Genomic DNA, 22,698 nt, shown 5'->3' with positions numbered 1-22,698 from the left:
CTGGACAGAAGCTCAGGCCATCTCAGGGCAACCTCCCAATGGGCCCCACAATTATCACATAGCTGATCCAGAGACCCGGAACGAGTTCCAGATTCTGGAACAACAAAGCTGGTCACCAAATGTGGAAATTGAGCCCAGGCTTGCCAAACCCAAGAAAGCCAACCTGTGTCCATGCCAACTGGCCTGCCTGTTCTCTCCAGGCAGAAAGAGGAGGGAAGGGGTGAAGCTCTCCAGGTACATTCCCCTTTGCAGGGAGCAGTGAACAATTCAGCAATCAAAAGGTTCCCCCCGCATTAGTTCATTTCATATATAGAGCAGTGTTCAAATTTTGTGAATGAATTCTTGATGTAAACCTAAGTTGATATTTGAAAACAAGCTTTAGGCCAGCCCACACCAGGTGGTAGGTCACTGTATTGTCTTGGGAATTTCAGGGGACACCTGGAAAAAGATACAGGGTCTCTCACTGTGTAAAACAGGGCAGAATCCAGAAACCTCCAGAAACTCAAGTGACAGACAGCAAAGATGCATCATTTGTGTAAAAAAGTGTTGAACACCACCAGACTCTTGACATATACTACCAAGTCTTATACCCCCAAAAGCCACGAATGCTAAAGTACCAAACACTATGTTGCTTCAGAGCAAGATTCCAAGAACAGAATTGCAACTTCTGAAGAGATTCTTTTCAATGCCTGATGAGATCCCAGAGTTCCAGGAATGGTAGCAGCAAAGTCAATACTGCTCACATTTTGTTCTTATTCTAAACTCAGAAAATCTCAGGGCATGGTGGGAATGCTGTTGGTCTGTGGAAACAGCAATAACAACAGTGAGTCTATCATAAACATGAGATTGAGCAATGTGAGCTGTGGGAAAGCAGAGACAACAGTTCGGGGGACAAGTTTGAACATTTTGAAGGCTTGGACCACCAGAAAGGGATCCTTCACTCTTTCTCATTTAAAGTCGTGCCTAACTGTCCCAGGCTAACTGTCCCAGGTCTATAACTTGAGCTGTGGTGGAGGAGGGAGGGAGGCCTCAAATCAAAAGTCCATTTGGGGCAGTCCACCCCAACTTTCCTGCACATTCTGTGGTGCAAAGATCATGGGACAGGTGCACATAAAATCTTCCCAGTGTCTGTTAGACCATGTCTCTCTCTGCTTCAGTTCCTTCCAATTGGCAATCCTGGCTGTCCTCTCCCAGGTAAGACCCTAATTGCTAGAAACTCTTTCACTCTGAAGTTTGTATTCTTTTTTATTCTAAGTAAGTGTACTCCCAGGAGTTCAGTTGTGAGCAGAAGGGTCCTGGCTCTTGGTCTTTTAGGGATTCTGCTGAATGATTCATCTTTTCCTGCCTTTTCTAACTTTACTTCATGCTCAGCAATAAAGAAAAATCACACATGCTATTTGAGAGAACTTTGTAATTTCTCCTGGGCATGCTTTCTTATGAGACATTTGCCTGTTTGCTTACATCGGGTTTCCTCTTCATTCCTTTCCAATAATACTGGACAAGAGTAAATCTGACAGATCAGTGAGAACTTTTGTGTTTGTTTTATCAGTCAAGGGCACATTTGGTGGTATTCAGGAAATGCTCCTGGCTCTATGCTGAGGAATGTAGTGTAGGACTTGGGACATCATATTTGGTGCCAGGGATCCAAGAGAGATCAACTGTGTATAATGCAAGCACTCTAACCCCTTCACTACCTCTCTGGTCTAAACACTTTAGAGTTTTCTCCACACACATGTAATATCTAGTTAAATAAAAAAAAAAAACTCTCAGTGTAAAAAAAGTTTGTGGAGGGGTGTGTTGTGGCTGAGCACAACTGAATTCTCCCATTCATCTCTGTCCTGAGCCAGGGGCTCCCACCGAGTAGCAAGAGAGTTGGGACAGATGGAATGTCAAGGAACATGTCCCTGATTTTTCCCTGCTTTAAGGTTTCCCTTAAATCTGTTGATACCAAACACAAGAGCTTTGCTTCTGTTCTCTGAGACTATGGGTGCTTGAAAATCATATTTCTGGGACTTGAGCAGTAGTATAGAAAGTACTGTTTTTGCCTTGCACATGGCCAACCAGGCTTCAATCCCCGGCATCCCAAAAGGTCCCCTGAGCCCACCACAAGTGATTTCTGAGCACAGAGCCAGGATGAACCCCTGGCACTTCAGGGTATGGCTCCAAAACACACAAAAAAGGACTGTGTTTCTGTCATTGAAATAAAGCCACTCTTTCATTGACTTTTTGTGATTTTTTTTTTTTTAACCTGTGAGCATCCTTCTAAAGCATGTTCCTGCCTTAGGTAAAGAGTGAGGCATTTCTACAGCTTGGGAGGTGGGTAGGCTGTTTGTTGGTAGCTCTTACTGTGTCCTTGGCCTTTCACCTTGTACTTGGAGTGTTGAATATGCTTCTGGCCATTTGTTCTTTTAAGTGGTGTCTTTTTATATTCTCATTCAAATTTTTACTATAACATGACTTTTTCTTTACTATATATATATGTTGGTTTTTGGGTCACACCCGGCAGTGCTCAGGGGTTACTCCTGGTTCTATACTCAGAAATAGCTCCTGGCAGGCTCAAGGGACCATATGGGATGCCCGGATTCAAACCTCCATCCTTCTGCATGTAAGGCAAACGCTATCTCCCGGCCCTCTTTACAATATTTTAAGAAGGGGTTTCCCCCAGCCATACTGAACCAATGTGGGGTTACACTCTGTCTAAACTCTAGTGAGCACATGTTAGCAGGTATTCCACATTTCCTGTCCACCCCCCACTTCTTGTTCACATTCAGTTGTGTTGTTAAGTCATAAAGTATCTCCTACCTTTTATTTTCTTCATATTTTCTACTTTGACCACTAAGGTTTTGGGCCACACATAGCAAAATATTTTAAATGACTTTAACAATATTTAACAGAAAGCATAGTTAGTGCTAATAGTACATTTCATCACTTTTTTTTATATCAAACTATGTTTATTTCTTCATGCATAGCATCATTTTTTCTGGTGTGTTTGGCAAGATCTTTACTTACATAAATTGTGTCTTCAAGTTCCCTGCAAGTACTTTAAAAAAAAAAATACTGTGCATAACTATGCCTGATATTTACTTACATGTCCTAAGAGATCAAATCTTATTTTCTTTGATAGAAACATGAAGGGTTAACTCATTTATTAATTTCAGTTGGATGATGCTACCTTTTTATCATATCTTAAATTCACATACATAAAATCTGAGTTTCATATTTTGTTCCACCTGTGATCCTCCAGAATAAGATGATACTCTGAATTATTCAGAGATTAATTTTGTGAAAAGTTTTGAAGCCCAGCTAAGAGTCTCCACTGATATTCTTCCTTTCCAAAGAGCTTTCTCTCTGGCATTCAATTTTTTTTTTACCACATTTTAAACAACTGTGTCATTTTAACAATACTGGTAGAGTTTAAAATACAATCTCATGAATTTACATTATTGGAAAAATATTTGCACTGGAATTAACTATCTTCCTATACAAAACATTAGCATTTTTCTACTATTAAGCAATTGTGTCTTTAATGAAATTTCATAAGTTTTATTTACTGTAGAAACTAAATTTATTCCTAAGTGATGTAAAAGATCAAATTGCTAGAACTCACAGACAGCTTAAAAGGGAAAAGGCTAAGTTAAGTCTGGGGGAGAGGTGAGAACTAAGAAATCATTAGTGCTTCAAAAATAAAATAAAATAAAATAAAATAAGTCAAACCTTACCAACACACAATCTTCCATACCATATGGTCTTTTGTGCCCCTGTAATGAATCTTGTCCCCTCGGACTTTTGTTAAAAGTGTTTCTGAGTTCTGTAAATGTTTACCAATCATAGTTATCACCTTAAAAGAATCCCTGGCTTCAGTTTCTAATATTTGTCACGGTCCAAAATTGTCAGAGTAAACAATAACTTCTTTAAGTGGCCAAAAAGAGTTAAGAAGTATCAGGGCTAAAAAATCTGATGTGTGGGTTCAGTAGTGCCAGGGATCACTATGACCTCAACACCCTGTGATCTGTTTTGCCTTTATCTGTTCAAGGACAACACAGAACATTATTGTGAACACCTATGTTTTGCTTTTGTTTGTGTTTTGTTGTTGTTTGTTTTGCATAATACTCTGCTTTCCTATGTAATAATCAGAGGAAACATGAAGCACAGAAAAGTATTTTGTAAAAACTCAGTGTTTGTACAGATTAATAAAAGGATATAAATATCTCAAAAGCTCTTCAAAGTTTAAGAGGAGTATTTGAAGCTTAGAAGAAAACATCTTATCAGCAAATGAAATACAATTAATATTCAGCTTTCACAACCTATATTCTTTTTTTTTTTTTTTTTTTTTTTTGTGGTTTTTGGGTCACACCCGGCAGTGCTCAGGGGTTATTCCTGGCTCCATGCTCAGAAATTGCTCCTGGCAGGCACGGGGGACCATATGGGATGCCGGGATTCGAACTGATGACCTCCTGCATGAAAGGCAAACGCCTTATCTCCATGCTATCTCTCCGGCCCCACAACCTATATTCTTATAGTTAAAATACTCACTACGCACTCATGACATCTGGTCTTGCTCCTTCACAAATGCTCCTTTCCACATTTCTTCACTGCTTTTCCTTTCCTTTAGCCTTTCTCCTGTGTTTCTCTTCTTCCCCATTCTGAAATAACCAGCTTTATGAAGGGAACATTTCCTTTTTCAAATTCGTCTCCATAAAACCCCCACCTCTTTATCCCGACAACTGGGTCCTCTTCCTCTCACAGGAAGTCGAGCCTTGTGCTTTCATCACACATAGGATCCTCACCCCCCAAAGAGCCTAAATTACTAGCACTCTAGAGCCCTGGAAAACCTCTTTTGCTTTTTATGAATTAGCAGGCTCAAGAGAACATTTCACAATATCTTTCTTTCTTTTTTTGGGGGTGGGGGGAGAGTTGTTTTTTGGACCACATCCAGTGACAATCCTGGCTATGCACTCAGAAATGGCTCCTGGCTTGGGGACTGTATGGGACGCCGGGGATTGAACCTCGGTCTGTCCTAGGTCAGCTGTGTCGTGCAAGGCAAATACCCTACCTCTGCACCACCGCTCCAGCCCCCATTTCACAATTTCTAAAAAGCTTATTATTCCTCCAAGTGAAGCTTTTGGCACTAAATATATTTACAAGTAGGACTCCACATCTTTTGTTTTCTCTGCAGTGTCAGTCACTAGTAATCAAAAGCATATTCAGTAGTTAATGCTTTAATGTTACTCTTGCTTGGGAAATAATCGTTATCATTAACTTGTCACTTAAATTGATGAAACATGAAAGTGAATTTACTTGACTAATAAACTAAAGTAGAATAAAAGTGGAGGTTGTATTTTATTGTCCTTGTTACTGAAATTGTCGAAACCAGCCTATTTAATTAAACAAAGTTCAACTAGTTTTAGTTTACTAAAGAAAGAGTAATCAGGGGGGCCGGGCGGTGGCGCTGGAGGTAAGGTGCCTGCCTTGCCTGCGCTAGCCTAGGACGGACCGCGGTTCGATCCCACGGCGTCCCATATGGTCCCCCAAGCCAGGAGCGACTTCTGAGCGCATAGCCAGGAGTAACCCCTGAGCGTCACCGGGTGTGGCCCAAAAAAACCAAAAAATAAATAAATAAAAAAAAAAATAAAATAAAAAAAATAAAAAGCAACAAAAAGGAAAAAGAATAAAGAGAAAAATTAAAAAAAAAAAAAAAAAAGAAAGAGTAATCATAGATCAAGTCAACTTGAAAAACATTTGGGAATAGCTTTTATTTTTTCTAGCTATTTAGTAATTGGTATTTATGCTGAGTGCTCAGTCTGTAGCCAATTCACTTTGGGTCTTTAAAGATTAAATTTGACAATACAAAGCAGTGGCAGGAAATCGATTTTATCTCTAACAAGCAGATATAGACAAATAGAGACATACAGAATCTTGTTATACAATATACCTAGAATATATATATAAACATATATATATGATCATAAAAACTTACTAGTAATAAAAGAAGTTCCACTAAGTTAAGATGACCAATGCAGATGATTAAAACTCTTGATTAACATCTTTGGATATTTGTAAACTAGGGTCTGTCAAAGAATGTAGCCTTTTTTTGGTTTTCTTTATCGTTTACTTATTTGCGAGCTTCTTTGGGTCTACTCCTAGCTTTGCACTAAGAGGTCATTTGTGATTTTTATTTTTTAAAGAATTCCCTATTTCCACTTCTTCTGTTTTAGATGATCTTTTGGATGTTTGTGTTGTAAAGAGAACACTGTAGATAAGAATTTCTGAAGAGGGCAGGTAAAACATTTACAGGAAATCTTGCAGGTTTGCCCAAATACAGCAGCAATCACCCTGCTCAGCTGGAGTCCTGAGCACGATCAGGTATGGCCCAATCCACCTACTCCACCCCCACAAAGAAAGGAGCTGTTGACTGTACAGCCAAGTTTTGATGTTTTCACCAAAGTCAGCACAGATTCAGCCCTGCTTGGGCCAGTAGGGAAGGTTTTTGAAGCCAAGAACTTGGCATAAAGCAAGTAGAGAAACAGAAGCTTTAAAGTCCAAGCGATTAGATGGATCCTCACCTGCACTCACAGACACATATCCCTAAGCCAGGGACCTGGAACACACTGGAAATTGGAGGAAATATGGGTCAGGTGCTTGCAAGGCAAATGCCCTACTGCTGTGCTACCACTCCAGCCCCAAGGGATCCTTGAGTATTATGTGAAAGGTTTTCTTACAAAACTTCTGATGTTTATGAAGGATGATTATTTGGTGAACAGCTCTAAGAGGGCAGATTTTCTTCCCACCATGTTCTATATCTTTACCGTGTGTTGATATCTGGCTGGGTCCTCACTGGTTCTTGTGTAGGATATCATGTGTCTGTGCTGATCAATTACTGGTTTTCTTCCTCAAAATCCGCAGCTCATGGCCAAGACTCCAAGGCCTGTCTCCTTTTAGACTAGCCCAGTGCCACTTTTTTTTCTTGAATTCCTTCACTCTCTGGCCACATGTGTCAAGAACCTTGCTTTCCTGCTTTTTCCCTAGAGACAAAAAAAAAATTTTGTCATTTGTGTCAAAGAGGAAGTTGCCTGACCCACATCTCTTGGACAGCTTTCTGTTTCCTGTCATCACCCATATCATTCTATTTGAACTGGCTACTGAGTGATGTTTCCAAGGATCGATTGCATTAGCTAGAACATCTTTGCCCCTCCCCTCCATGTACATCATAACCCTAAGTATAGAGTGAAGTCTCTGAAAAATAGGTGCTCATGATAACACAGACATGAATGTTTATAGATGCAAAAGACAGGTGTCCACATACTTGTGTGGCATGTTAGACAATGGAGAGTCGTTTGCCATAGAAAGAAGGAAAGTATTGGCATTGATGCCTGAGCAAACCTGAGGCATGTCCAGTGAAACAAGGACAGTTGCAAAGTGCTAGACTTGCCAGACTGTACAAGAGCATTTGAATTAATACTCAAGGCAAAAGAGACCCAAGGAGAGAGAGCAACTGCTTGGTCTAGCCAGAGGGAAAGGAGCTCGTGTTCCCTAGGATGGGTCTTCTTGGGACTTACATGGTGGCACCAAATTTTTGGCTGTGCTTGGACCTGCTAAATCATACAACTAAAAAAAGGTGCATGTTTATATTAAGTGAATGATAGCTCATCAAAGTGTTCCAGCACATATAAGTGACTGTACTATTTTCTTTGGTTCTCCTCATAAAGAAAGAAGAAAATCAGCTTGAGAATAACCAGAGAAGTGAAGAATAATGAATCAGATGAGACACCTTTCCGTAAAACTGAATGATGGCCACTTCATGCCTGCTCTGGGATTTGGCACCTCGGCTCCTGATAAGGTGAAGACAGCTTCATGTGGCATGGAGCACTCAGGAGGATCCTGATCAGAGCTATTCTATGGAGATTGACAAATTCCTCACTTAGATGACACTTCCCTCAGCAGCAGTAGTTGGTTGTCTTTTACAGGAAGTCTGTACTTTTAAGAGTTCAGTAGATTTGGGATAGGAGATGTAGCTCAAAGAGTGCAAGCACATGTAAATGTCCTGGGTTCAATACTCAACACCACCTCTTCTATTCCTCAAGCACCAGGACATTATAAGTACAGCAGTTCCTGTAGCAGCTTTAAGGACTCTTAAGCACAGTTTGGGAGACTAATTATTCCGCCCCCCAAAACACCACCTAAACTAAGCTAAAGATAAATGTTACTAGCACAAGACTTCTGGGGCTTTTCTTTAAAAGGAAGGTTTGGGGATTTCCACAAACTCCTGGTTAAGTAGGTCAGAGGGGATGCTTCTTCTGGACTGCCTGAAGTTACTCCTGCAGTGCTGATAAATAATTTTGGCATTGAGTTAATGAAACCAGAATCAGTTTAATAGTCTCATTGACTTAGCTAATTTAGTGCTATAATTATGTACTGTGTGAGAACATATAGAAACATATCAGGGCTGGAGAGATAGCATGGAGGTAAGGCATTTGCCTTTGATGCAGAAGGATGGTGGTTCAAATCCTGGCATCCCATATGGTCTCCTGAGTTTGCCAGGAGCGATTTCTGAGCATAGAGCCAGTAGTAAATCCTGAGTACTGCCAGGTATGACCCAAAAACCAAAAACCAAAAAAAAAAAAAAAAAAAAAAGGAAATATATGTATATCTGGCTTTAATTTATAATCCACATCAATGTTGTAAATTCAGGAGAGACAAAACTGAATGGGGGAATTGGGACCAATTCAGGCTCACAAAATTTCAACCATGAGTTTCCCCTGTAATATTCATAGTTTAAAGCTAAGGACAGTGGGAGTAGACCATGGTAGAACTTTGTTTGTTTGGGAGTAGTACTCCTGGCTTGATGAGAAAGGGTGTTTCCAGAAGTACTTAGGAGATTAAGAGATTCTGGAGAGTAAATTCAGGCCTCTGCACACAAAGCATGTGGTTAACCTATGGAGCTCTCTCCAGCTCCATGTTTGTTTGTCTTCCTTCCTCAGTTGTCAAACATTGACTATGAAGTAAGTCAACATATAGCTTTGTCAGCCATAACTCTCAATCTTTAGACATGCAATGAGTTTTGCTCAAACAACTCTGCTTGTGGACTGGGTCAGTTCTTACTTAACCAAATTGGTTTTTTTTGTTTGTTTGTTTTTGCATGGCCTTCTAGGTCCCCAAGGAAAGGGTAGAAGAAGCAGTCCAGAGAGCCATTGAGGTGGGTTACCGCCATATTGACTCTGCTTATCTATATACCAATGAGGAGGAGGTGGGCAGGGCCATCCAGAAGAAGATCTCTGATGGGACCGTGAAGAGACAAGATGTGTTCTACACCTCCAAGGTCTGTACACCTGAAGGCTGGGAAAACTCAGTCTTCACAGAAGAACTTCTCTACAGAATTCTCCTTACAGACTCTGTTCCAGTCACTTTCAGACAGTGGTGGGAAGACTGGTTAGAATGAGCATAGAAAAATGTGTGCTATATACTCAGTAAACTTGTGACCTTGGAAAAATGGTAAACTTAGATGCCTCTGTTTCCCCAGGGGTAAAATGAAGATTTTGCTTTTTACTTCATAGTCTTTTAAATTAGCTTTGCTTTTGAAAAATACAAGTGAAGCGGGGCCAGAGAGATAGCATAGAGGCAGGGCATTTGCCTTGCATGCAAAAGGACGGTGGTTCAAATCCCGGCATTTCATGTGGTCCCCTGAGCCTTCCAGGACCAATTTCTGAGCGTAGAGCCAGGAATAATCCCTGAATGCTGCCGGGTGTAACCAAAACAAAACAAAACAAAACAAAATACAAGTGAAGGGGCTGGAGTGGTTGCACAGCCGAAAGACATTTGCCTTGCTCTTTGCTGACCTAGAAAGAAACATGGTTTGAACCCCTGGTGTCCCATATGGTCCTCCAAGCCAAGAGCAATTTCTGAGGGCAAAGCTAGGAGTAACCCAAAGGATGTGGCACAAAAATAAACAAAAAACATGCAAGTGAAAGTGTAGTAAAGTATTTAGCACATTTTGTTTAAATGTTCAATTATTATATTTTGAAACTCAAAGATGGTCTGTTTTTTTTTTAGCTTCCCCCCATTCAAATTTTGAGAAATCAATTTTATATTTCTGGGCCATCATGTGAGTGAGAGACACCATTCATTCATTTAATGAGAAGGTCTAGGGTCACATAGTTCCAGAGACTTTGACTAAATTTTAGTCCTTTCCCATTTTGTACTTTGACTTTATGCGATTTCTGATGGACAGTATCTTAATCTCTCTGAGCCTGGTTCTACACAATTATCTCTGTTTCCTGTGACACGAAAACAAATATAACAAGGTTCCTCTGAGGTTGATGCAATCCTTGATTATAAAAGAACTGTGAACTTTCAAAATTCCTGTTCCATGTTCCCCTCACATGCTCCACAAACATGGGCACTGGAGAACAAGGACCAGAACTGAGATATTCCTCTCAGAATAGAAAAGGAAGTTCAACGGGAAGGGTCCTAGTAGTGTCCCTAGGACAGACCATGACCAGGAAATCAGCTTTACTTTATTTTTAATTTATATTTTTCCTTTTTTATTATTGTCTAGCATTTTACACACACACACACACACACACACACACACACACACACACACACACACACACACACACACACACACATATATATATATAAAGACCCTTCACCAGTGCAACATTCCCATCACCAATGTCCCAAGTGTCCCTCCTCCCCACCCCACACTGGCCTATACTCTAGACAAGCACATTTTGTTATGATGGCTCTCAGTGTAATTATTTCTGTGACTGTACCTATCACTCTCTGTGGTGAGCTTCATGTCATGTGGTGAGCTGGACCTTCCAGTTCTCCTCTATTTTGTCTCTGAGAAATCAGAAATGATTCTGAGAGAATCATTACACAAATGTCTTTTATTTTTCTCAAAGCCTATAGATGAGTGAGACCATTCTGTTTATCTCTCTCCCTCTGACTTATTTCACTCAGCATAATAAATTCCATATTCATCCATGACTCATGATTTCATGACTTCATCTCTTCTCACAGCTGCATAACATTCCATTGTATATATGTACCACAGTTTCTTTAGCCGTTCATCTATTGAGGGGCATCTAGGCTGTTTCCCGAGTCTGGCTATTGTAACGAGCACTGCAATGAAAATAGGTCATTTCCTATAGGAAATCAGCTTTTCTATCAGAAAGAAGCTGGGTCTGGGGGCCAGAGAGAGAGCATGGAGATAAGGCATTTGCCTTTCATGCAGAAGATTATTGGTTTGAATTCCGGCATCCCATATGGTCCCCCGAGCCTGCCAGGAGCGATTTCTGAGCATAGAGCCAGGAGTAACCCCTGAGCGCTGCCGGGTGTGACCCAAAAACAACAACAACAACAACAACAAAAATAACCAAAAAAAGAAGCTGGGTCTGAAGGAGGGAGAATTTGCAGGCCCTGAGGGGATGGTCCTCCGTCCATGCCTGCCCCCTGGGAAATGACTCACCCCAACACATTTTCTTCTGAGGATCCCTTCCTTGTTTTAAATGTGGCCATTATGAATAAGTGGTCTTAGATTACAACTTTTTTTAAATTTTATTTTAGGGACCATGAGTCACAATAGTTATGGGAGGAGTCCAAGCTCCAAACCTTCCACCAGTGTCCACTTCCCAACACCTTTGAACCTCTGACCCCATCTCAGTTCTACCCTCAACCCACATGAGTTTATTCCCTACCCCAACACCTCTGTGGAGCAATTTCTACTCAGTTTCTGTAGCTTTGGGCTTTTATTCTTTTGCTCTGTTTCTTTATACTCCCATACAAGGCAACAGCTTCTTAAGATGGGGTGAGTAAAGCACTTTCCCCCCAAAGCCTCTCCTGGGCCCCCGCTATCATTAGACACCTGCCTGTGTCTAGACAATGTCCAGAGGGCAACACCAGAGGCTGTTTCCAGGGCACAGCACCTGCCAGTGTGCATACCAAGACAGGCCCTCTGTGACTCTAGCCTGCTTCATTGCCTTCTCCTATCTCAGCAGGCAGGCAGGCAGGCACCTCTCCTTCACCTGTGCACCCCACATTCAGCCTTTGCAAGAGGCTCTTGTCCCCTGCCCTTGATGCAGCCTTGCATGAACCCTGGGCTTCCCCTGCAGCTGTGGCCCACCTTCTACCGCCCTGAGATGGTCCGTGGAGCACTGGAGACATCTCTGAGGAAGGCGCAGCTGAGCTACGTGGATCTTTACCTGATGCACTTCCCAGGAGCTCTGAAGGTGGTGGAGGGGATACGCCTTGGGTGCCTGGGCAGAGTCCTGCCCCATGAGGAACCCACAGATGTGCCTGAAATGAGGATTTGGAGACTCAGTCCCTAGATGTTGATTCTATTCCCAGAGTCCCTCTAGGGGAAGAGTGGGTAGGAGATGAATGTGGCTTCCTTGGGTCTCTGGTTCCCTCAAGCTTCCTCTTAGCAGAACCCCAGGAAGGCCTCATGAGATCCCACATCTGAGACTTTTGGAAGAGCTGAGTTCCATCCTTATCTGGAGCACGAGCATTTTCTGGCTAAGTCCCGGGAGGGCCAAGTGTCTCTGGACTCTGGGCTCCTGGGGATGTGGGGAGGAGACTTTCATCAGGTCCTGAATTTTCCTGCCTCACAGCCCGGCAAGGACCTGATCCCGAGGAATGCTTCGGGCGAAGTGCAGCTTGACACAGTGGACATCTGTGCCACATGGGAGGTGGGTTGAGCCTGTCACACCTGCTCCGACCTTGGTCACCCCTGTGTCCCTCTAACCCATTACACCATCACATTCCACTTATTTAACCCCTCAGTGAACATTCGCTGGGCAGCCAGATGAGCTGGGCACTGATAGAGCCTTGGATCTCACATTGGGGGGCCATGGCAACAGTGCCTCCTTCTGGTCTGGCCTCTTACCTCCTCTTCCCAACCCTTACCTCTTCAGCATTAGCTCCTGATACGCTGGCATCTGCCTTTCAGTGCCCCATCTTCCCCCCATTGCCCTGGTGCCCTCTGCATGCCCCTGGCCACCCTCTCTTTTTATCCTGGCCTGGGTCCCCACACTCCCCTAGCTGCTCAGTCATACAGGATGCCAACTGCCCAGGTCCTGGAGCAATGTAAAATGGAAGGACTGGCCCGGTCCATTGGCGTGTCCAACTTCAACCGCAGGCAGTTGGAAATGATTCTCAACAAGCCGGGGCTCAAGTACGCACCAGTGTGCAACCAGGTGAGTGACCCTCATACCCTGTCCCCTGCTTCCTGCCTATGGCTGTTCCTATTCTCTGTGGACACTGCACCCTGGTTAGTCTGGCCTGAAACTCTGCTCACTTGTTTATGAACATAAATCAGAAAGGATAGGGTAGAAGTGCAATGCCCAGCCCTAGGCCTCTTGACCAGGAGCAGGACAGAAAACACAGACACATTGACAGAAAAAGATCTGGGTGCATACAAACTCCTCACTCTCGGTCCACACTGGCCCAGAGAGGATTCAGTGAGACAATCCAATTGCAGGAAGTCCCCTCAGGATCACACAAGGAACCTGTGATATGAGAGGATAGAAGAGAACATTTCAGGACACTCCCTATAAATATCAATTCTGGTATTGTGGGAGCAGTAGGAAGTACCAGAGAGAGCACTGAGGTAGTGATAAAGGCAGACTCCTTTTTCGGAATACCAGCGTCCACTGTGATTGGGAACTGTCACTCAGCTGAATAATGACTTTAGAATGCTGCCACCTATGTCTCTGGTCTGCCTTCGGATTCTCCACACTCCCATACAAGCAGATGGTTTGTGGCACTTGGGTGGGAGCAGGCCTCACACTGAACAAAGCCCAACCAAACCCTAATCTTGGCATTCTACAGGTGGAGTGTCACCCTTACCTGAACCAGCACAAGCTGCTGGACTTCTGCAGGTCCAAGGACATCGTCCTGGTCGCCTATGCTGCCTTGGGATCTGACCCAGAGAAGGAGTGGTAATGGCCCTATAGAGATGTTTTGGTCCCGGGGGTGATATGCCCTGCCTCAGGCTGAGGAAAATTGAGGCAAGACAACAGAAATCATCCCAGACCTCTTTGCTGGGATCAAGTCCAAACTATAAGGACTCAGGAAGGCACAATTGTAAAATAAAATTACTTCTTTTTTTTGTTTGTTTTGAGGCCACACCAGCTCAAGGCTAATTCCTGCTCTGAACTCAGGGGTCATTTCTGACAGGGCTCAGGGGATCCTAAGTGGGGGACAGAATTAAACCCTAGTCAATTGAGGGCAAACCAAGTGTCCTATCCTCCGTGCTACTGTTCTGGCTCAATTCCTTCATCAAATGGACCAGAAAATAATAATAAATAAAAGGTGTAGAATAAAAATATAAAGTCCACATCTTCAGGTGGATGGGTCTGATGAAGCAGGGTAGTAGTGGTGATGAAATAGTACACAGCAGTCAGAAAAGATATTCATTGGAGTTAGCTCGATTTTATCCTCTTGGTTCTCTACCAAGAGACTCTCTGACATCTGCTTTCTTTGCCTAGGTCTCCCTGACTGGTACTCCTAAGCCATGTCTTTTGTTTGTTTGTTTATTTTGGGGGGGCACACCCGGTGACGTTCAGGGGTTACTCCTGGCTATACACTCAGAAATTGCCCCTGACTTGGGGGATCATATGGGATGCCAGAGGATCAAACCTCAGTCTGCCCTAACTTAGAGCATGTAAGGCGGATGTCCTGCCGCCAGGGCCACTGCTCTGGCCCCCTTTCTTTCTTTTAAAAAATTTTTTTCTTTATTTAAGCACCACGTTTACATACATAATTGTTTCAGTCATAAACATAAACATAACAGGTTTCAGTCATAAAAAGAATGCTCCCCTTCACCAGTGCAACATTCCCACCATCAATGCCCCCATCTCTCTCCTTCCCAAACCCCTGCCTGTATTCAAGACAGGCATTCTATTTCTCTCACTCATTAGCATTGTCATGATAGTATAATCCTCTCTCTAACTACACTCACCACTCTTTGTGGTGAACTTCACATCTAGAGCCAGTCCTTCCAACTCTCATTTCTGGGCATTATTACAATATTATTATTATAATAATGTCTTTTGTTTTTCTTAAAACCCATTGATGAGTGAAACTATTCTGTGGCTATCTCCCTCTGACTTATTTCATTCAGTATAATAGATTCCATGTCTCCACCCATTTCTAGAAAAATTTCATGACTTCATCTCTCCTGATGGCTGCATAATATTCCATTGTGTATATGTATATATACCACAGTTTCTTTAGCCATTCACCTGTTGAAGGCATCTTGGTTGTTTCTAGAGTCTGGCTATTGTAAATAGTGCTGCAATGAATATAGGTGTGAGGAAGGTATTTTTGAATTGTATTTTTGTGTTTCTAGGGTATATCCCTTGGAGTGGTATCGCTGGATCATATGGGAGCTCAATTTCCAGCATTTTTTGTTTGTTTGTTTTGTTTTTGGGTCATACCTGGCAGCACTTAGAGGTTACTCCTGGCTCTATGCTCAGAAATCACCCCTGGCAGGCTCGGGGGACCATATGGGATGCCGGGATTTGAACCACTGTCCTTCTGCATGCAAGGCAAATGCTCTACTTCCATGCTATCTCTCTGGCCCCAAATTCCAGTTTTTTGAGGAATCTCTATATTGTTTTCTGTAAGGGCTGGACTAGATAGCATTCCCACCAGCAGTGAATGAGAGTTCCTTTCTCCCCACATCCCCACCAGCACTGATTGTTCTTGTTCTTTGTGATGTGTGCCAGTCTCTGTAGCATGAGATGGTACCTCATTGTTTTGGTTTGCAACTCCCGGATGATTAGTGATGTGGAGCAATTTTTCATGTGCCTTTTGGCCATTTGCATTTCTTCCCTGAGGAAGTATCTGTTCATTTTTTCTTCCCATTTTTTGATGGGGTTAGATGATTTTTTCTTGTTAAGTTCAGTCAGTACATTGTACATCTTAGATATTGGCCCCTTATCTGATGGGTATTGGGTGAATAGTTTCTCCTGAAAGGTCCGGAAGTCCTAATTTTAGCTGCCCGGCGCAAAGAAATGAAGAGGCTTATGAGTTCCAGCAGATGCTTTAAAAAGTGCTTTTAATACTGACCATTATGAATGGTCAGGGTCTATGAATTCCCACCAGAATCAAAGACCTCGTGGGTCCCTCGTTACCCCCTTATATAGGATGGGAAGTGGGAGGGGAAGAAGAGTCCTTGAGGGCTGGACTTCCGCTACGATAACACCAATGATTCGTGAGGTAGGGGTAGAGGTGGGGCCGAGGCAGTGACGACTTCCTTAAGGGGCAGGGCACCCACCAAGGTTGGTGGGGGGGGGGCTGATTTCCCTTTTCAATCCCCACTTCTTGTACTGGAGGCTTCTAATCCTAGAAGCCAATGTGATTTTGGGGCCTTTACTTTCTGATATTACTGGTCATAATTATTTGCATGAGCTAACCCTGCATGGGCCAATGGCTACCAGAAGTAAAAAGGCTTAGGAGGGGCCCCAGTAGGAGTATTAGATAGGGGAGAATTCCATGCCATAAAGACCATAAGGGACCATTTAATAGCTTTGTATCTTGGCCAGCTACTCTTGATGGTGCTTGATTTTGTTTTACACATTTGAAATTAACTTTTGTGAGAGTTTGTTATTTCTGTTTAGCCCTGCTAGTTTTGCTTTTCCAGTTACCAATTTTCCTGCAACTTCTGAGCCCTACCAGTAGAGTGCTCAGACCTAGGAGTGCCTAAGAAATGTATGCTAGGCAGAGGGATGGGCTCTGTTCCTGGGATGATGTTAATGTTGGGGAGCACTAATGCTGGGATGCATAAGCCAAATTTTTACCACATATTTATATCCGTTTCGGAGGTAAATACCCTGGGCTAGAGGGATCAGGCAGGACTTTTGAGCACTGAGTACCTTCTACCTGACCCAGGTTTACAGATTTGGTGCTGTTATGAATAGCAAACAGAAGATTTAAAGCTAAACGGGATTACCTTTTGACATAAGTACAGCTAGAAGAAGCAGAGGTTAGATTACCTAGTGAGACAGGGACAGCCAGAGGCCAATTCCCCCCACCCCCAAGAGGGAGTTAAAGGCTGAGGTTTTGCTTTACACACCCATTCCGGCTCCCCCAAACACACACATTGGAAGTAGAGGACCGGAGGTAAGCAGTTTGAGCCCTTCCTTAGCAAGTGCCAGGGAGAGCATTTTCAGAGTTAGTGAGTGCATTAGGGCTGAAGTGTGCCCGCCGGACCCGTATCTTGAGAGGATTCTCAGTGTGCTTCACTTTTCAGGTTTTAGATGGAAGGCGTGAACCCAGGAAGCATGCAGTTCACCTTGACAGCAGTTCTTCTCACATAGGCTGTGAATTCCACAACGAAAATAAGGAGGTTTCTGCTTTCTTTTCTTCATTTCTGCAACTTAAACAGCTGTTGGGGTAGAGAGCCCTAAACTTCAGTTGCCTTTCCTGCACTGGGTTAGACAGAGATGAAGAAATTTTATTTTTATTAATGACTGTTTTACTTTTTAACATTACCAAGAGAAGCATAATTTTTGCTACCTGCTTTAACCTCTGGGATAGATAGGCATAATGTTATTCTTAGTAGTTAACTTGGCTTATTAATTTCTGCGGCCTTTATTTTCCCCTTATAGTTTTTTTTTTTTTTTTTTTTGATGACCATTTTGCTTTAGAGATTTCATTACCCTAGAAGTTATTAGAGGGAACGTGGTCGAAGATCAATCTTCTGTAGCTACTTCAGGCTGACAGGGGACTGCAGTTTCAATCTCTAGATAGGGTGAAATCTCATATTTCCCTAAAGGAGCAGTTAACTGGTTTACTTTTACAGTTTTAACACCTGAAAAGGATTAGATTAATTATACAGGGGAATATTACTTAACCCACTCAGGCCTTGGAGCAGTAAATAGCACAACTTGAATGGCATAGCTGTTCTTATTGTCTGTAATGATAGCACAAATTAATTAACAGAAAACAAAGCATAATAGCATTATGAATAAACAGTTTTGAGTTACTTCAGTTAGACTAACATTTGCATTTGCAATTTATGATTTGGTTTAATACAACTAGTAAGAGCATTTTTACATGAGTTACTTTAAAGAAGTGGGTTTTAAATTAGGCCCACTAGAATTTTAATTAGCTACCAAAAATGGTTTTTCTCTCCACCTTTACCTTGTACCTTACCCGGTATTTGAATAACTTGGCTTTTTTCTTTGCACATATACAGCACTGTTGGAGAAATCTCCATCTGGGGCACCCCCATTACTTACAGAGCTTTTTTGAGGATAGGTTGTGGACACTGCAGGTTTTTCACAGTCACTCAGGTTTGGCTGATGAGTTGGTCGGTTCAGCATGAGGTTCTTCTGGCTGGGCATCTCACCCTCTGCAGGAATTTTTAGAGGTGACTTGTCTGTTCCACTCCTCTCCAGGTTTGGAAGAGACTGACCTCGAATTCTCTTCTGAGCTTGAGGGAGAGAGCAGGGCCCACAGGCTGTGATAATCTTCTAGGAAAATCTTCAATTTCCTTACTCAGGCCATTTATTTCAGTTTCTCGCCGGTGCCTGCTTGTCACACCGCCTCAACTCCAATTATTCCTCTGAAAGAGGGCTTTGGGGTTTCCTTACTAATTTTTTTTTTTGATTTTCTGTTTGCATGAGGACTACTCCCCATGCAGAGAGAAAAGCCATTTGCTTGTATTTTGTGCAAAGCAACATGATGCCATGACATAAATGGTACTAAAAGGTTCTGGGAGAAGAGAAAAAGCAAATATTACTTAAATTACTTAGATAATTTTAGAATTTTTTTTTTTTTTTGCAACGAAACATTTTATACATTTTTAAATAAAACCATGACCAATTTTATAAAACCTCCTGTGATACAAATATTAATGTTCTTGGTAACATATAATGAAAAATTGCAAAATAATATTTTAATTATGCTTAATTCTAAATATAGAAATTCACTTAGTTTTCTAAACAGAAAACACCAGGAATTTACGTTACACAAATTAATGTTGAAAACCAGAAAGAATGAATACTTACTACTTTTGGTAGAACATGCTTAAAAACATTTACATTTTTTTTAACCTAGAGACATATTAATAATTATTTAGATTGATTATACACATTTTTTATTACACATTTTTAATTTCTTTTACACCACTTTCCTTTTTGCATGCAAGGCAAACGCCCTACCATTTGGCTCCTTCTCTTTTTCCTCCCCTTTTTTTTTTTTTTTTTTTTTTTTAAGCTTCGCCACTCATTCTTTTGCAGTGGTTCTGCTGCTAAAAATTTTCACGTGCACCGAAAAACAAACAAAAATAACAACAGTAATTTGCAACATTTTCTTATTAATTTTTTTAAGAAACCTTTAAGTTAGAAATTTAAATGCTTAAAAAAAATTTTTTTTTTGACTTCCAAACCATTTGCTAGATTTATCTTTGATATGTAAATGACCTACATTCCTCAGCCAGGTGGAGCTGGGAGGACAATAGTTTGCCCTGGGGCGTGGTGAATTTCTTCACCACGTGGTGAGTTAAAAAGCATTTTTTTTTTCTTTTTCGGCTAGAAAAAAAACGGCCAGTTGCTCTTTTTGGCCTGAACGCATGGCAGGATAGTTGGGGAATTGCAAAGTTCAGAAATTCTCCAGGAAAATTTATTCCCGATGGCCATTTGAGAAATCTGGGATTTGCAATTTCCAACACCCCCCCCCCGCCAAGTCCCTAGCGTGGACCTTGCACGCGCCAGCTTCCTGGTTGGGTGGGGAGCGGGTTAGGCGGGTTTCGGGCGCCCTCTCGCCGCGCCGCGGGCGGCGGGGGTTGCGCGTTTCGCTGCTGGGACGACTGACGGGCGAGGGAGACGCGGGCTCACCAGCGGTCGGCCCCTTTCCCCAGGGGTCGGCCCTTGAGAGGGGGTCGGGCTTGCGTCCCGTGGTCAGACCAAAAAAAAAAAACATAGAACACACAGACAAGAAACAGACAGACAAACAGACAGCGTGGCGCCACAAATAACCAAGCAAAATGCGTTCAAGTAATCTCTGCATTCCACAATAAATCCTAGACAGACAACTATGCCAATGACCAAGTTCTTGAGCTCCAAAAATCACAGACAGACAACCTCTTCAGCAGCTCGGAACGTCTTCCAGCTGCTCTTACTAAACCCCTGGGGTACCACCAGGGTCGTGACCTAAGCAGCCAAAGTTCGTCAACCTCTTGCCCATCTGGTATACGCATCAGATGGGGAACCACACACACCTGGAAACGCATCAGGTGGAAGATTCCTTAGTCACCCGGGGGGACTTTAACCCCCCCTATGAAACAAAGTCTGCTTCTACTCGGTTTCCACATCGAGCAAAGAGCTCATAACATTTGCCAAACCACCACAAAGCTAGCTTCCCACTGGACACAGAATACAACATAATCTCAGACTAAGACAGACACGAAGCAAAGCGTGCTCACACACACACATACACACATCAGAACTCACCAGACACCTTTTCATAGCTTTGTGCCGGGCAGAATGAGTGAGGACTCCTGGTGGCTCGCCAAAATGAAAGGTCCGGAAGTCCTAATTTTAGCTGCCCGGCGCAAAGAAATGAAGAGGCTTATGAGTTCCAGCAGATGCTTTAAAAAGTGCTTTTAATACTGACCATTATGAATGGTCAGGGTCTATGAATTCCCACCAGAATCAAAGACCTCGTGGGTCCCTCGTTACCCCCTTATATAGGATGGGAAGTGGGAGGGGAAGAAGAGTCCTTGAGGGCTGGACTTCCGCTACGATAACACCAATGATTCGTGAGGTAGGGGTAGAGGTGGGGCCGAGGCAGTGACGACTTCCTTAAGGGGCAGGGCACCCACCAAGGTTGGTGGGGGGGGGGGCTGATTTCCCTTTTCACTCCCATTCTGTGGGTGGCTTTTGTATCCTAGTCACTATTTCCATTTAGGTACAGAAACTTCTCAGCTTAATATAGTCCCATCTGTTGATCTCTGTTAAGGCATGTCTTTCTTCCTCTGCTAGCTATCCCAAGTCTTCCCTCTCAGGAGCTCTTCCTAGCCCCCAGGCAGACTCTTTTTTTTATTATCCAGAACCCCACCCACCAGAGAGAGGGAAGGTGCTGTAATCAAGGTGATCTTTTACATACCAAAAGAAGAGTTAGGAAAACTGGCAGCTAGGGGGAAGGATTCACCTTACAAAAAGAGAGGGGGCTTACCTTGCAAGTGGCTAACTCTGGTTTGTTCCCTTGCAACTACTATGGTCTCCCAGTCCCTGTCTGGAGAGATCCATGAACACAGAGCCAAAAGTAAACTCTGAGCAACACTGGGTGTGACCCCCAAACAAACAAACATGGACAGGCCATGTTGTGCCAGGGAACTCCAAGCCAGGACAAAAACCCCAGGCTGTTGAGTAATGGGAGAAAAGCAATCCTCCTTTCTTTCTTTTTCTTTTTTTTTTCTTTCTTTCTTTCTTTTTTTTTTCCAGTGGGTTTTGGTTTTTGGGCCACACCCGGCGGTACTCAGGGGTTACTCCTGGCTATCTGCTCAGAAATAGCTCCTTACAGGCAGGGGGACCATATGGGACACTGGGATTTGAACCAACCACCTTAGGTCCTGGATTGGCTGCCAACCACCTTAGGTCCTGGATCGGCTGCTTGCAAGGCAAATGCCGCTGTGCTATCTCTCCGGCCCCGCAATCCTTCTTTCAAGAGGAATAAAAACACACATCTCGGGCCGGAGAGATAGCATGGAGGTAAGGCATTTGCCTCTCATGCAGGAGGTCATCGGTTCGAATCCCGGCGTCCCATATGGTCCTCCCGTGCCTGCCAGGAGCAATTTCTGAGCCTGGAGCCAGGAATAACCCCTGAGCACTGCCGGGTGTGACCCAAAAACCACAAAAAAAAAAAAAAAAAAAAAAAAAACAAAAAAAAAAAAAACAAAAAAAAACACACATCTCTGTCTCTTGATGTAAAGGCCAAGACTTTTTGAAGAGCATTTTTTGAAAGTGCAAGCTTGCTTACCAGAGCTGCTTCTTTCTCAGCAGCCATCATTGGAGGCTGAAGTCTGCCCAAGTAGATCTCGGACTAACTCAGCCCTTTAGTCACTTTCCCATGAATGCCTAAAACACTGAGCAAAGCAAGATGAGTTTTCCTTCCTAACTTACATTCCTGACTGACATTGACTTTAGATGTATGAGCCATAAGACCCTAGTGTGGGAAGACAGGGCCATCCCCCCTAGCCAGAGCTGACCCGGTGTTTGGCCTTGCTCCAGGGTGACCAAGAACTACCCACTTCTCCTGGAGGACCCTGTGCTCAGGACCATCGCTAACAGGCACCAGTGCAGCCCTGGGCAGGTGGCCCTGCGTTTCCAGCTGCAGCGGGGGCTGGCAGTGCTGGCCAAGAGCTTCACCGAGAAGCACATTCGGGAGAATATCAAGGTGCGGCCAGTGCCAGGGCAACAGTGCCCAGGACATGGCATGGGCAAAGGCTCTCCAGGGCTCTCTGGGCAAAGTTCATGCAGATGAAGGGTGTCTCATGGAGCCCACATGCCCAAATGCTGCCTGCTGGGGCCGGGGTCAGGCTGGTACTTGGCTTGGATCTTGCCCAGACTGGGCCCAGGGCCTCTTCCTCTCTGGGTTGCAAATTGTAGGGGCTGAGCAGCCCAAGAGGGAATAGCTCAACCATGGCAGCCACAGCTCTCTGCAGAGACACAGTCCCTGAGTGGGCAC

At 43.3% G+C, this 22,698-nt stretch overlaps 2 protein-coding genes across 3 annotated transcripts in view; both read left to right on the top strand.

Annotated features, from left to right (window-relative positions):
- LOC126013285 (aldo-keto reductase family 1 member C15-like) overlaps window positions 1-22,698 on the top strand; it is a 509,781-nt gene that overhangs the window by 484,416 nt on the left and 2,667 nt on the right. For both annotated transcript variants that reach the window (XM_049776311.1, XM_049776309.1), the window contains exons 6-7: window positions 13,831-13,940; window positions 22,242-22,407. In XM_049776311.1, coding sequence (XP_049632268.1) covers window positions 13,831-13,940; window positions 22,242-22,407 — 276 coding nt within the window. The remainder of the gene's footprint in view (window positions 1-13,830; window positions 13,941-22,241; window positions 22,408-22,698) is intronic.
- Window positions 7,727-12,329, top strand: LOC126013590 (putative aldo-keto reductase family 1 member C8). The gene is made up of 3 exons (XM_049776715.1): window positions 7,727-7,837; window positions 9,149-9,316; window positions 12,114-12,329. Exons 1-3 carry the CDS (start codon window positions 7,751-7,753, stop codon window positions 12,327-12,329), a joined length of 471 nt encoding a protein of 156 aa, XP_049632672.1. The 5' UTR covers window positions 7,727-7,750.

This window comes from Suncus etruscus, chromosome 7 (genome assembly GCF_024139225.1).
Source record: "Suncus etruscus isolate mSunEtr1 chromosome 7, mSunEtr1.pri.cur, whole genome shotgun sequence".
Taxonomy (NCBI): domain Eukaryota; kingdom Metazoa; phylum Chordata; class Mammalia; order Eulipotyphla; family Soricidae; genus Suncus; species Suncus etruscus.
The sequence above is the reverse complement of the archived record's forward strand: the minus strand, read 5'-3'. Positions and strand labels throughout refer to the sequence as shown.